At 43.5% G+C, this 15,501-nt stretch overlaps 1 protein-coding gene across 1 annotated transcript in view; it reads left to right on the forward strand.

Annotated features, from left to right (window-relative positions):
- The window catches only part of LOC109909822 (melanoma receptor tyrosine-protein kinase), a 56,635-nt gene extending 41,205 nt beyond the window's left edge, over positions 1–15,430 (forward strand). Inside the window, exons 19-27 of the mRNA XM_020508865.2 lie at positions 378–476; positions 670–855; positions 11,122–11,277; positions 11,450–11,525; positions 11,648–11,794; positions 11,903–12,000; positions 12,232–12,375; positions 12,449–12,623; positions 12,777–15,430. Coding sequence (XP_020364454.1) covers positions 378–476; positions 670–855; positions 11,122–11,277; positions 11,450–11,525; positions 11,648–11,794; positions 11,903–12,000; positions 12,232–12,375; positions 12,449–12,623; positions 12,777–13,099 — 1,404 coding nt within the window. The 3' untranslated portion in view covers positions 13,100–15,430. The remainder of the gene's footprint in view (positions 1–377; positions 477–669; positions 856–11,121; positions 11,278–11,449; positions 11,526–11,647; positions 11,795–11,902; positions 12,001–12,231; positions 12,376–12,448; positions 12,624–12,776) is intronic.
- The last annotated feature ends 71 nt before the right edge of the window (positions 15,431–15,501 follow it).

Consider the following 15,501-nt stretch of genomic DNA (forward strand, 5'->3'; position numbering starts at 1 on the left):
CTTTATTTCAACAAGGAACACAGACTGAGACCAAGGTCTCTTTTACAGCTGGGCACTGCGTATACATGTTTACACATACAGTTTAGGTACAATGATTAAGAAACTACACAAGACAAACAAAACCATCACAGATAACACAAATTAAAACAGCAGCAGATTACATTTACACACAGGTTATTAATGTTGGAAACAAACATTATGTTGTCATCCAGAGTCACGTTTCTTTTCCAAGCTATAGCACATAATATTTAACATACAGCAGATTTTTAAAGGAACAAAGAGTTTGGTCTGCTTCGTGATTACATTTTTGGCATGGAAGAAATATTGCGATACTGGTATCATTCCAGCCCTAATAAACGTGTGTTTTTTCTCCCCAGGGCGTGTGGATTCCTGAGGGAGAAAACGTGAAGATCCCTGTTGCCATTAAGGTGTTGAGAGAGGCCACATCTCCCAAAGCCAACAAGGAGATTCTAGACGTGAGTCAACTGTTTGTATAGTAGATATCCTGAATGAAGCCCAAGCGGTCAATGTTCCCTTTTTACTGCAGTTGCGCTTTTCAGCAGATTGCCATATCATATTAATGTGGTTCCTTCCTGAGATGTTAAACACTTCTTCAGTCGTTGTGAGATCTGAAGATGACCCCCCCTTCCCCATGTTTTCTGTCTTCAGGAGGCCTATGTGATGGCCAGTGTGGAGCACCCCCACGTATGTCGTCTTCTGGGCATCTGCCTGACGTCCACGGTGCAGCTCATCACCCAGATCATGCCCTATGGCTGTCTGCTGGACTATGTCAAGGAGAACAAGGACCTCATCGGCTCCCAGTGCCTACTCAACTGGTGTGTACAGATCGCAAAGGTGAGCAAACAGGAAATAACTGCTGTGTTAACTTACATTTGTCTTATTTCTGTATACAAGTATACTGTACCAATTACTTCTGGGGAAACAGAACCTTCTAACAAATCATTAGCAAGCCTCTGTCAAATAAGTAGCTACATCGTCAGTCAATCTGGATCTGACTGATGGACGGTAGCTCGCACAGGATGGTTAAAAAGGCACCGAAGAGGATGGCTGACGTTTTACATGCCTGTAATCAATTGTGCTATTTTGTTAGTTTGCTTTGTTTGTAACTTATGTTTTTACTTATTTTGTACATAATGTTGCTGCTACCGTTTCTTATGATCAAAAATAACTCCTGGACATCAGAACTGGGAATATTCACCACGGACTGGAAGAAGCTTTTTCCTTTAACGAGTCCGACAAGAAAGATATACTGCTCTGCGGGGAACAGGCCCAGATCCCCATCAATAGGCTACCTGGGGTGGCAGATAATATTTAAATTGTGTTTTTTATTTTTTACCTTGTCAGCTCGGGGATTCGATCTTGCAGCCTTTCGGTTACGAGTCCAACGCTCCAACCACTAGGCTACTTGGGGCGGCATGTAGCTAGTAACTGGAAGGTTGCAAGATCGAATCCTGACAAGGTTTAAAAAATAACATAAAAATAATGATACAACTTTTTAATTTTTTTTATATATATATATATATATTTATATATATTATTTAAATTTTTTTGTATATACAGTGGGGCAAAAAAGTATTTAGTCAGCCACCAATTGTGCAAGTTCTCCCACTTAAAAAGATGAGAGGCCTGTAATTTTCGAGTGGAGGACAGAGGAGCCTCTTAAATAAGAAGTTTACAGGTCTGTGTGAGCCAGAAATCTTGCTTGTTTGTAGGTGACCATATACTTATTTTCCACCATAATTTGCAAATAAATTCATTAAAAATCCCTACAATGTGATTTTCTGGATTTTCTCATTTTGTCTGTCATAGTTGAAGTGTACCTATGATGAAAATTACAGACCTCTCTCGTATTTTTAAGTGGGAGAACTTGCACAATTGGTGGCTGACTAAATACTTTTTTGCCCCACTGTATATAGAGATTATTATATATATTATATACAGATTATATATATATATATATATATATATATATATATATATATAAATCAGTTTCACCAAATTTTTACCAGCATGTCACATGTGCAACACGAGGGAAAAATAACTCTAGACCGCCTTTACTCCACACAAAGAGATGCTTACAAAGCTCTCCCCTGCCCTCCATTTGGTAAATCCAACCATAATTATATCCTCCTGATTCCTGCTAACAAGCAAAAACTAAAGCAGGAAGTACCAGTCACTCGCTCAATACGGAAGTGGTCAGATGGCGCGGATGCTACGCAACAGGACTGTTTTGCTAGCACAGACTGGAATATGTTCCGGGATTCATCCAATGGCTTTGAGGAGTATACCACCTCAGTCATCGGCTTCATCAATAAGGGCATCGACGACGTCGTCCCCACAATGACCATACGTACATATCCCAACCAGAAGCGATGGATTACAGGCAACATCTGCATCGAGCTAAAGGCTAGAGCTGCCGCTTTCAAGGAGTGGGACACTAATCCCGAAGCCTATAAGAAATTCCGCTATGCCCTCAGACGAACCATCAAACAAGCAAAGCATCAATGCAGTATTAAGATTGAATCCTACTACACCGGCTCTGACGCTCATCAGATGTGGCAGGGCTAGAAAACTCTTAAGGACGACAAAGGGAAATCCAGACGCGAGCTGCCCAGTGACGCAAGCCTACCAGACAAGCTAAATGCCTTTTATGCTCGCTTCGAGGCAAGCAACACTGAAGCATGCACAAGAGCACCAGCTGTTCTGGATGACTGTGTGATAATGCTCTCGGTAGCCGATGTGAACAAAACCTTTAAATAGGTCAACATTCACAAAGCCGCGGGGCCAGATGGATTACCAGGACGTGTACTCAAAGCATGTGCGGACCAACTGACATTTTCAACCTCTCCCTGACTGTGTCTGTAATACCTACATGTTTCAAGCAGACCACCATAGTCCCTGTGCCCAAGGAAGCGATGGTAACCTGCCTAAATGATTACCGCCCCGTAGCACTCACGTTATTAGCGATGAAGTGCTTTGAAAAGCTGGTCATGGCTCACATTAACAGCATCCTCCCGGAATACCCTAGACTCACTCCAATTCGCATACCGCCCCAACAGATCCACAGATGACGCAATCTCAATCACACTCCATACTGCCCTTTCCCACCTGGACAAAAGGAACACCTATGTGAGAATGCTGTTCACTGACTACAGCTCAGCGTTCAACACCATGTGCCCACGAATCTCATCACTAAGCTAAGGACCCTGGGACTAAACACCCCCCTCTGCAACTGGATCCTGGACTTACTGACGGGCAGCCCCCAGGTGGTAAGGTTAGGCAACAACACGTCTGCCATGCTGATCCTCAACACTGGGGCCCCTCAAGGGTGTGTACTTAGTCCCCTCCTGTACTCCCTGTTCACCAACGACTGCGTGGCCAAACGACTCCAACACCATCATTAAGTTTGCTGACGACACAACAGTGTTAGGCCTGATCACCGACAATGATGAGACAGCCTATAGGGAGGAGGTCAGAGAACTGGCAGTGTGGTGCCAGGACAACAAACTCCCCCTCAATGTGAGCAAGACAAAGGAGCTGATTGTGGACTACAGGAAAAGGAGGGCCGAACAGGTCCCCATTCTCATCAACGGGACTGTAGTGGAGTTGTTTGGGAGTTTCAAGTTCCATGGTGTTCACATCACCAACGATCTATCATGGTCCAAACACACCAAGACAGTCATGAAGAGGGCACGACAAAACCTTTCCCCCCCCAGGAGACTGAAAAGATTTGGCATGATGTACGGCCCAGTACATCACTGGGGCCAAGCTGCCTGCAATCCAGGACCTACAGTGGGGAGAACCAGTATTTGATTTTGCAGGTTTTCCTACTTACAAAGCATGTAGAGGTCTGTAATTTTTAGCACAGGTACACTTCAACTGTGAGGGACGGAATCTAAAACAAAAATCCTGAAAATCACATTGTATGATTTTTAAGTAATTCATTTGCATTTTATTGCATGACATAAGTATTTGATTACCTACCAACCAGTAAGAATTCCGGCTCTCACAGACCTGTTAGTTTTTCTTTAAGAGGCCCTCCTGTTCTCCACTCATTACCTGTATTAACTGCACCTGTTTGAACTCGTTACCTGTATAAAAGACACCTGTCCACACACCCAATCAAACAGACTCCAACCTCTCCACAATGGCCAAGACCAGAGAGCTGTGTAAGGACATCAGGGATAAAATTGTAGACCTGTACAAGGCTGGGATGGGCTACAGGATAATAGCCAAGCAGCTTGGTGAGAAGGCAACAACTGTTGGCGCAATTATTAGAAAATGGAAGAAGTTAAAGATGACGGTCAATCACCCTCGGTCTTAGGCTCCATGCAAGATCTCACTTTGTGGGGCATCAATGATCATGAGGAAGGTGAGATGGGGATGCTTTTCTGCAAAGGGGACAGGACGACTGCACCGTATTGAGGGGAGGATGGATGGGCCATGTATCGCGAGATCTTGGCCAACATTCTCATTCCCTCAGTAAGAGCATTGAAGATGGGTCGTGGCTGGGTCTTCCAGCATGACAACGACCCGAAACACACAGCCAGGGCAACTAAGGAGTGGCTCCGTAAGAAGCATCTCAAGGTCCTGGAGTGGCCTAGCCAGTCTCCAGACCTGAACCCAATAGAACATCTTTGGAGGGAGCTGAAAGTCCGTATTGCCCAGCGACAGCCCCGAAACCTGAAGGATCTGGGGAAGGTCTATATGGAGGAGTGGGCCAAAATCCCTGCTGCAGTGTGTGCAAACCTGGTCAAGAACTACAGGAAACATATGATCTCTGTAATTGCAAACAAAGGTTTCTGTACCAAATAATAAGTTATGCTTTTCTGATGTATCAAATACTTAAAAATCATACAATGTGATTTTCTGGATTTTTGTTTTAGATTCCGTCTCGCACAGTTGAAGTGTACCTATGATAAAAAATTACAGACCTTTACATGCTTTGTAAGTAGGAAAACCTGCAAAATCGGCAGTGTATCAAATACTTGTTCTCCCCACTGTATAGAATAGGTGGTGTCAGAGGAAAGCCCAGTCCCCCAAGTCATAGACCTCCCCCATTTGTTTTGTACACTTCTGCTGTTCTTTGTTTATTGTCTATGCATAGTCACTTCACCCCTACCTACATGTACAAATAACCTGCAATTGCAAAATATGGACCCCTACAAATCAGCCGGGCTAGACAATCTGGACCCTCTCTTTCTAAAATGATCTGCCGAAATTGTTTCAACCCCTATTTACTAGCCTGTTCAACCTCTCTTTCGTATCGTCTGAGATTCCCAAAGATTGGAAAGCTGACGTGGTCATCCCCCTCCTCAAAGGGGGAGACACTCTAGACCCAAACTGTTACAGACCTATATCTATCCTACCCTGCCTTTCTCAGGTCTTTGAAAGCCAAGTTGACAAACAGATTACTGACCATTTCGATTCCCACCGTACCTTCTCCGCTATGCAATCTGGTTTCAGAGCTGGTCATGGGTGCACTTCAGCCATGCTCAAGGTCCTAAACGATATCATAACCGCCATCGATAAGAGACATTACTGTGCAGCCGTATTCTTCGACCTGGCTAAGGCTTTTGACTCTGTCAATCACCACATTCTTATCGGCAGACTCAACAGCCTTGGTTTCTCAAATGCCTGCCTCGCCTGGTTCACCAACTACTTCTCTGATAGAGTTCAGTGTGCCCTGTTGTCCGGACCACTGGCAGTCTCTATGGGGGTGCCACAGGGTTCAATTCTCGGGCCGACTCTTCTCTGTATATATCAATGATGTTGCTCTTGCTGCTGGTGATTCTCTGATCCACCTCTATGCAGGCAACACCATTCTGTAAAATTGTGGCCCTTCTTTGGACACTGTGTTAACTAACCTCCAGACAAGCTTCAATGCCATACAAATCTCCTTCCGGGGCCTCCAACTGCTCTTAAATGCAAGTAAAACTAAATGCATGCTCTTCAACGGATCGCTGCCCGCACCTGCCTGTCCGTCCAACATCACTACTCTGGACGGTTCTGACTTAGAATATGTGGACAACTACAAATACCTAGGTGTCTGGTTAGACTGTAAACACTCTTTCCAGACCCACATTAAGCATCTCCAATCCAAAATTAAATCTTGAATCGACTTCCTATTTCACAACAAAGCATCCTTCACTCATGCTGCCAAACATACCCTCGTAAAACTGACCATCCTACCGATCTTCGACGATGTCATTTACAAAATAGCCTCCAACACTCTACTCAGCAAATTGTATCCAGTCTATCACAGTGCCATCCGTTTTGTCACCAAAGCCCCATATACAACCCACCACTGTGACCTGTACGTTCTCGTTGGCTGGCCCCCGCTTCATACTCGTCGCCAAAGCCACTGGCTCCAGGCCATCTACAAGTCTCTGCTAGGTAAAACCTGCCTTATCTCAGCTCAATGGTCACCATAGCAGCATCCACCCGTAGCACACGCTCCAGCAGGTATATCTCACTGGTCACTCCCAAAGCCAATTCTTCCTTTGGCTGCCTCTAATTCCAGTTCTCTACTGCCAATGACTGGAATGAACTGCAAAAATCACTGAAGCCTTTTTTCTCAACTAGCCTACCTGGTTAAATAAAGGTGAAATAAAAAAATGAATATAGAAACCTCTAAACTGAATATAGAAACCTCTAAACTGTACACCCCGCACACTGACTCGGTACCGCACACTGACTCGGTAACCCCTGTAAATAGCCTCGTTATTGTTATTTTTTTGTGTTACTTTTTATTATCCTTTACTTTAGTTTATTTGGTAAATATTTTCTTCTGGAACTGCACTGTTGGTTAAGGGCTTGTAAGGAAGCATTTCACGGTAAGGTCTACACTGTTGGTTAAGGGCTTGTAAGGAAGCATTTCACGGTAAGGTCTACACTGTTGGTTAAGGGCTTGTAAGTCAGCATTTCACGGTAAGGTCTACACTGTTGGTTAAGGGCTTGTAAGGAAGCATTTCACGGTAAGGTCTACACTGTTGGTTAAGGGCTTGTAAGTAAGCATTTCACGGTAAGGTCTACACTGTTGGTTAAGGGCTTGTAAGTCAGCATTTCACGGTAAGGTCTACACTGTTGGTTAAGGGCTTGTCAGGAAGCATTTCACGGTAAGGTCTACACTGTTGGTTAAGGGCTTGTAAGTCAGCATTTCACGGTAAGGTCTACACTGTTGGTTAAGGGCTTGTAAGGAAGCATTTCACGGTAAGGTCTACACTGTTGGTTAAGGGCTTGTAAGGAAGCATTTCACGGTAAGGTCTACACTGTTGGTTAAGGGCTTGTAAGGAAGCATTTCACGGTAAGGTCTACACTGTTGGTTAAGGGCTTGTAAGTAAGCATTTCACGGTAAGGTCTACACTGTTGGTTAAGGGCTTGTAAGGAAGCATTTCACGGTAAGGTCTACACTGTTGGTTAAGGGCTTGTAAGGAAGCATTTCACGGTAAGGTCTACACTGTTGGTTAAGGGCTTGTAAGTAAGCATTTCACGGTAAGGTCTACACTGTTGGTTAAGGGCTTGTAAGGAAGCATTTCACGGTAAGGTCTACACTGTTGGTTAAGGGCTTGTAAGGAAGCATTTCACGGTAAGGTCTACACTGTTGGTTAAGGGCTTGTAAGTAAGCATTTCACGGTAAGGTCTACACTGTTGGTTAAGGGCTTGTAAGTCAGCATTTCACGGTAAGGTCTACACTGTTGGTTAAGGGCTTGTAAGTAAGCATTTCACGGTAAGGTCTACACTGTTGGTTAAGGGCTTGTAAGGAAGCATTTCACGGTAAGGTCTACACTGTTGGTTAAGGGCTTGTAAGGAAGCATTTCACGGTAAGGTCTACACTGTTGGTTAAGGGCTTGTAAGGAAGCATTTCACGGTAAGGTCTACACTGTTGGTTAAGGGCTTGTAAGGAAGCATTTCACGGTAAGGTCTACACTGTTGGTTAAGGGCTTGTAAGGAAGCATTTCACGGTAAGGTCTACACTGTTGGTTAAGGGCTTGTAAGGAAGCATTTCACGGTAAGGTCTACACTGTTGGTTAAGGGCTTGTAAGGAAGCATTTCACGGTAAGGTCTACACTGTTGGTTAAGGGCTTGTAAGTAAGCATTTCACGGTAAGGTCTACACTGTTGGTTAAGGGCTTGTAAGTAAGCATTTCACGGTAAGGTCTGCACTGTTGGTTAAGGGCTTGTAAGTAAGCATTTCACGGTAAGGTCTACACTGTTGGTTAAGGGCTTGTAAGTAAGCATTTCACGGTAAGGTCTACACTGTTGGTTAAGGGCTTGTAAGTCAGCATTTCACGGTAAGGTCTACACTGTTGGTTAAGGGCTTGTAAGGAAGCATTTCACGGTAAGGTCTACACTGTTGGTTAAGGGCTTGTAAGGAAGCATTTCACGGTAAGGTCTACACTGTTGGTTAAGGGCTTGTAAGGAAGCATTTCACGGTAAGGTCTACACTGTGGGTTAAGGGCTTGTAAGGAAGCATTTCACGGTAAGGTCTACACTGTTGGTTAAGGGCTTGTAAGGAAGCATTTCACGGTAAGGTCTACACTGTTGGTTAAGGGCTTGTCAGTAAGCATTTCACGGTAAGGTCTACACTGTTGGTTAAGGGCTTGTAAGTAAGCATTTCACGGTAAGGTCTACACTGTTGGTTAAGGGCTTGTAAGTAAGCATTTCACGGTAAGGTCTACACTGTTGGTTAAGGGCTTGTAAGTAAGCATTTCACGGTAAGGTCTACACTGTTGGTTAAGGGCTTGTAAGTAAGCATTTCACGGTAAGGTCTACACTGTTGGTTAAGGGCTTGTAAGTAAGCATTTCACGGTAAGGTCTACACTGTTGGTTAAGGGCTTGTAAGTAAGCATTTCACGGTAAGGTCTACACTGTTGGTTAAGGGCTTGTAAGTAAGCATTTCACGGTAAGGTCTACACTGTTGGTTAAGGGCTTGTAAGTAAGCATTTCACGGTAAGGTCTACACTGTTGGTTAAGGGCTTGTAAGTAAGCATTTCACGGTAAGGTCTACACTGTTGGTTAAGGGCTTGTAAGTAAGCATTTCACGGTAAGGTCTACACTGTTGGTTAAGGGCTTGTAAGTAAGCATTTCACGGTAAGGTCTACACTTGTTGTATTCGGCGCATGTGACAAATAAAATTTGATTTGATAGATTATTACAAATGGGAGCAAACTTCGCTTTCTTTGACACTCGCTCTGCCTTCCCACAATTTCAGGTGTAGTTAGGAATGGATGTTTAATCTGAAAGATTAGCTTAACCTCCCCACACATTCACACCCATCAACCTCCCAGGCCTCTTGGTTGAGCAGCAGTCTCTTCCCAGCCTTGGTTGGGACCTTGCCTCTGGCTTTACTTAGTCTATTTGTACAGTAAGCCTGCTGAGGGCTAATTATTGAATACACAGAGGTGTCTATCTGTTTGCAGCTTGTCTTATTGATTCTATGGAAATATGGTTCAAAGCAGGCATAAAAAGCTATAAAGGCTGTATTTGATAAATGTTAGTGAATTAGGCATCTGAAGCTGTTTATTCCCCCCTCAAAGTAGACCTCCATGGAAGGTTAAGTGTTGGGAGGTTATATGTTAAAGTTCCTGGTCAAAAGGGCTTTGTTTGTACAAATGCTTACCTCTGGATAAACACTCATTTGCCTCATTTTGATAATGATAACCAGTGGTGGAATTTGGAACTATATATACAAAAGTATGTGATGTGAACACCCCTTCAAATGAATGGATTTGGCTATTTCAGCCAAACCAGTTGCTGACCGGTATATAAAATCAGGCATACAGCCATGCAATCTCCATAGACAAACATTGGCAGTAGAATGACCTTACTGAAGAGCTCAGTGACTTTCAACGTGGCACTGTCATAAAATGCCACCTTTACAACAAGTCAGTTCGTCAAAATTCTGCCCTGCTAGAGCTTCCCTGGTCAACTGAAAGTGCTGTTATTGTGAAGTGGAAACGTCTAGGAGCAACCATGGCTCAGTCGCAAAATGGTACACGACACAGGCTCACGAATGGGACCGCCGAGTGCTGAAGCGCTTAGCACGTAAAAATAATTTGTCCTCGGTTGCAACACTCACTACAGTGTTCCAAACTGCTTCTGGAAGCAACGTCAGCACAAGAACGGTTTTCTTCGGGAGCTTCATGAAATGGCTTTTGCATGGCCGAGCAGCCACACATAAGCCTAAGATCACCATGCGCAATGCCAAGTGTCAGCTGGAGTGGTGTGAAGCTCACCGCCATTGGACTCTGGAGCAGTGGAAACGGATTCAATGGAGTGATGAATCACTCTTCCCCCCCATCTGGCAGTCCAACGGACAAATCTGGGTTTGGCGGATGGCAGGAGAATGCCACCTGCCCCAATTCATAGTGCCAACTGAAAAGTTTTGAGGAGGAATAATGGTCTGGGGCCCTTAGTTCCAGAGAAGGGAAATCTTAACGCTACAGCATACAATGACATTATGTGCTTCCAACTTTGTGGCAACAGTTTGGGGAAGACCCTTTCCTGTTTCAGCATGACAATGCCCCCTTGCACAAATCAAGGTCCACACAGAAATGGTTTGTCGAGATCGGTGTGGAAGAACTTTACTGGCCTGCACAGAGCCTCAACCCCATCGAACACCTCTGGGATGAAGTGGAATGGCGATTGAGAGTCAGGCCTAATCGTCAAACATCAGTGCTATTGTGGCTGAATGGCAGCAAGTCCCCGCAGCAATGTTCCAATATCTAGTGGAATCCCTTACCAGAAGAGTGGAGGCTGCTATAGCAGCAATCGGGGGGGACACTCCATATTAATACCCATGATTCGACGAGCAGGTGTCCACATACTTTTAGTCATGTAGTGTATCTGTGAATTCACCACTGTAAAATCAATAGGAATTCAGATTAAAAAAAAACATTTTGTATGGCAAAATGATTTTCTCTTTGCACCTACATATCACCCCCAATTCTACTACTGATAATCTTAATGGGTTGAATTTATACAATGCTTTGCATTGTGTGGAGGGAAACAAATGACCTCATCTACTACCATTGTGTATGTAGTGTCCATATCAGGACAGCCTCAGAGTCACAAGGAGTCTTTTGGATGTTGTCTGCAGGGTATGAACTACCTGGAGGAGCGTCACCTGGTGCACCGTGACCTGGCGGCCAGGAACGTTCTGGTGAAGACGCCTCACCATTTGAAGATCACAGACTTTGGACTGGCCAAGCTGCTCACCGCCGACGAGAAGGAGTACCACGCTGATGGGGGAAAGGTTGGAGCAGCCGACACCACTGACCATTTCAATACACATTTCATTTCCCTACTGGAACAATAATCATTGAATTCAGTTAAATCTTACTGGATGATCAATGGATTTAACTGTGTGAATAAAGTGAGTGAAAATACTCACTCAACCATGGCTGACCAATAATCTTTACTCCTAGGTGCCCATAAAGTGGATGGCACTGGAGTCCATCCTTCACTGGACCTATACCCATCAGAGCGATGTGTGGAGCTACGGTAAGTCCAACTGGACAAACAGTACAGCACGTATTTGAGGAAATAGTCAAATAAACTGAACTTCTGAACAACTGCAGCTTCTGAAAGGTTTCCTGATGATGTTCCTTGTAATGACATACAAGGTGTGACATTGTGGGAGCTGATGACATTTGGGTCGAAGCCCTACGATGGCATCCCGGCCAGGGAGATCGCTGGAGTCCTGGAGAAAGGAGAGCGCCTACCTCAGCCCCCCATCTGTACCATAGACGTCTACATGATCATGGTCAAATGTGAGTGATGTGCGACATAGATATATATGTGTTGTGCGCACACACACACACACACACACACACACACACACACACACAGGGTTTGATGCCAGTTTTATTTTCCTTCAGGCTGGATGATCGATGCAGACAGCAGACCACGGTTCAGGGAGCTCATCTCTGAGTTCTCCAAAATGGCCCGGGATCCATCTCGCTATCTGGTCATTCAGGTAATTGAAAATATTATTATTATTATTCTATTAGATAGTTGCACCAACTCTTATTTCTTTGACGGGACATTAGAGACAAGGTTTTGATTGTGATCGTGATAGTGACTAATTCACTTTCTGATAAAGGCAGTTGATGGCCGAAACATTTTTACATAAGCAAAAATAAAATACAGCTTTTAATTAAGAATGGTAGTTATTTTATATCTAATTCACTTTAAATGTACATTTCAGGGAGATGATTGCATGTACCTGCCCAGTCCCACGGACTCTAAGTTCTACCGTAGCCTGATCAGTACATCAGAGGACATGGAGGATGTGGTCGATGCTGAGGAGTATCTTCTCCCCGACAAGACCACCCAGCACCACAACTCAGGGGTAAACACACGTGCAAACCGACACACACACACACACACAGCTGATATTTGAATTTTCGATCTGCTCACCACAGAATGGCCATCTGATGAGAGAGAACAGTGTGATCCTTCGCTACATCACAGACCCTACCCACGGTGGTTCTCTAGAGAAAGACATCACAGACCCCACCCACAGAGGTTCTCTAAAGAAAGACATCACAGACCCCACCTACGGTGGTTCTCTAGAGCAAGATCTCGCTGCTCTTCCAGGTACAGTACAAACTGTATCCATGGCGAGTTATTGACTTAAAGATCAACTTACAGTAACACAAATGCATTGAGAGCGTAACAGTTTAGCAACATGCATCATCACTGCTCTCTACTGTAAGCCTGGGTATTCACTTTTTTCTTACCGTATTCTAGAATACATGAACCAGAACACCAAGCTCTCTGATGTCTTCAACCCCAACTATGAGGACCCCAGCGTGCCAGCCTGGGCAACTCGGACCTCCTCTGGTTACGACCCGGACAACAAGTTCTTCAACTCCCTGCCACGCGTGCCGGAGGGACCCGAGTATCTGAACATGGCCCGCAGTACCCTCCCTCGCTCTGTATGTGAGAGCAACCCAGACTACCAGGAGGACTTCCTACCTCAGGCCACACCCACCAGTAGTCACTTCCTGCCCGCAGCAGAGAACCTTGAGTACCTCGGATTGAGCGCTGCTGTACACACCCCTGTACGCTAGAGGACTCCTCCCACAGATCTCAGGGGACAGTGAGGAACAATGGGACCTGAATAAACTTGGATGGAGACAGATGTGGGACATCAGTGAGGTTTTGGAGGAATTTCTCATGTGGTTGTCCCTTTATTTCTGGAGGAAATAGGCTTCATGGAGATGTCAGCTATGAACTGATGCTCCTGGAAATTATGTTCTCTATTTCAAATCCATGGATCAACCATCCATTTAGATGACTTTGAGTGACTTTCAGATCAGAAGAATGAGCCAAAGCCTTGACATAACAATTATGTCATGCAAATCATTTTTACAGTCCGGGTCGAGTGTGTGGAACAGTTTTTATTTTTTATTTGTCTTGCCATGAAATGTGAAGAGGACGGAGTAGACACAGACCGCTAGCTGGACACTGATGGACCTGTGTGCTTACATTGTATTGTGGACATCATTCTTTACAGCTCTGCTCTCTGGTTGTACACACTTGAATGCCAAGACTCATTTTGGTGTACCAAGCTACCGGTAACTAACAGGGTCAATCCAAAGGCTTTTGGAAAATGACACAGATGTACAGATTGTGTAGATTAATGCATGTCTCTTACAAGACCCACAAGACAGTAAATAACTATTTATTCTAGGTTATTCGGGTCTCACGCTATCTTGGAAAGATGTCTTACCTCTTACTAGTATTAATCATTTAAATTGGGCCGTAGAAACCATAAAGACATATGTTTAGGACTCAATTCAATCTGGATCGCTGAAACGTTACTGATTGCGGAATAGAAATGTAAAGGTAATTTCAAATCAAGCCGACATCTGCAGCGTTTACCGTGAATGCAGGGGACATTGCCTTGAAAAATCACCTAATAAACACTGAACTCCAGGCGATGCAGATTGAATAGAGCTCAACATATGTGATAGTAACTTTGTTTTTCTGATGAGAATTGCCATTGCCGTGGTGACAATATAAAGTAATTACATTACTGAACAGGTACTTTACTGGAAGAGTACAAATATATACTATAAAGTACCATAACTACACAAATGTACAGCCCACTTTAACATTTTGAATATCTTTCGGGTTAAGGTGTTGATGCTGTATCTAGAGGTTAATCTTCTGGTACCATCAGTGTTCTCTCTTTACTTTCCTTAGATACTGAGGCTGATGGAGGAAAGGAAGGTCACCAAACAGTGTGTGGTATTGAATGGTTGTTGCAGACGTTTAAGCTGAATTTAAATTGGCGTCTATACCGGTTTATTACTATTGAAATGTTCAGGTCAGGCACAAGCCTGGGCTGACAATTCAATTTTGAGTGCCATTCGTGGACTTGGAATAATTGGGTCAGATATTCAAAAGAACAAATGTAATTAAATGTTTGCACATAGTGACCTAGTAAAATGCCCTTTCCAGATATTTAGATTTTAAGCACAAATCATTATCGTATTCTCCACTTAAAATAACCTTGAATAGGTGTTAGATATTGTATATGTACTTTTGAATGTGCACTAGTTTACTTCCATCATTGTCAATAATGGATTAAACCCATTACTGTGAACTAAAGTATGTTAAGTGTTGGTTTTAAATTTACAAAAGCTCATTGGCAATGAAGATAAATCATTTGGGGGGGAAAATAGTTGTGGGTTGTCGTTTGAAAGAAAGGGAACATTGAACCCTAAAAAATGTACACATGCTAGAAAGGTTTACAATACATAAAGCATACAGCATTGTTCATTGTAAGGGTCTAGTTGAGGACGAGAACGTCAAGTGTGCCATGTAGACTCTTCGCTCTTGTTAACAATAGGTGGAATGTCACATTGTTTGTGAAATTCCTTAATGTCTAACAAAAACCAAAATGTGATACTGTCGATCCCTGAATTGCACATCCACATGCAGATTCACTTTCAGTTCATATAGTATGAATGTACAATACCAATTCAAATGTATTTCACTAGAAGTTAGTCTTAAGCAATGTTAAAAGGTTAGATATTTGTACGTAAATGAGCATTTCCTGGAAATCCCTTCTCCGTGACTCTGTCCATTGCCTTTTTTTAACTGTTTTTGTGATTGTGTATGATAGGGGTTGGAAGTGTAATGCATGCAAGTAGAAAACAGTTGGCAATTCAACTCAATCAAGCAGTTGGTAATTGTGAGACTACTACCCTCTCTTTGAGCCAAAAGTGTTTGACACGTTACCATGACCTTCTTCCTGTGTTTGTATACTGCATCTAGTAGTATTGTGTTTATCACTTTCAATTGTGCACTTCACACATAAAAAAATTACAATGTTCCACTGTAAACCTGTCCTAGATGCTACGATGCTGTAAAATAAAGTTTAATCTACACTATGGGTTATTTATCAGGTTTTCCGTCAGTAATAGAAGCTGACATGATCATTTTTCAAACCATAAGCCAGGTT

The sequence above is a fragment of the Oncorhynchus kisutch genome, linkage group LG18 (assembly GCF_002021735.2).
Source record: "Oncorhynchus kisutch isolate 150728-3 linkage group LG18, Okis_V2, whole genome shotgun sequence".
NCBI lineage: Eukaryota > Metazoa > Chordata > Actinopteri > Salmoniformes > Salmonidae > Oncorhynchus > Oncorhynchus kisutch.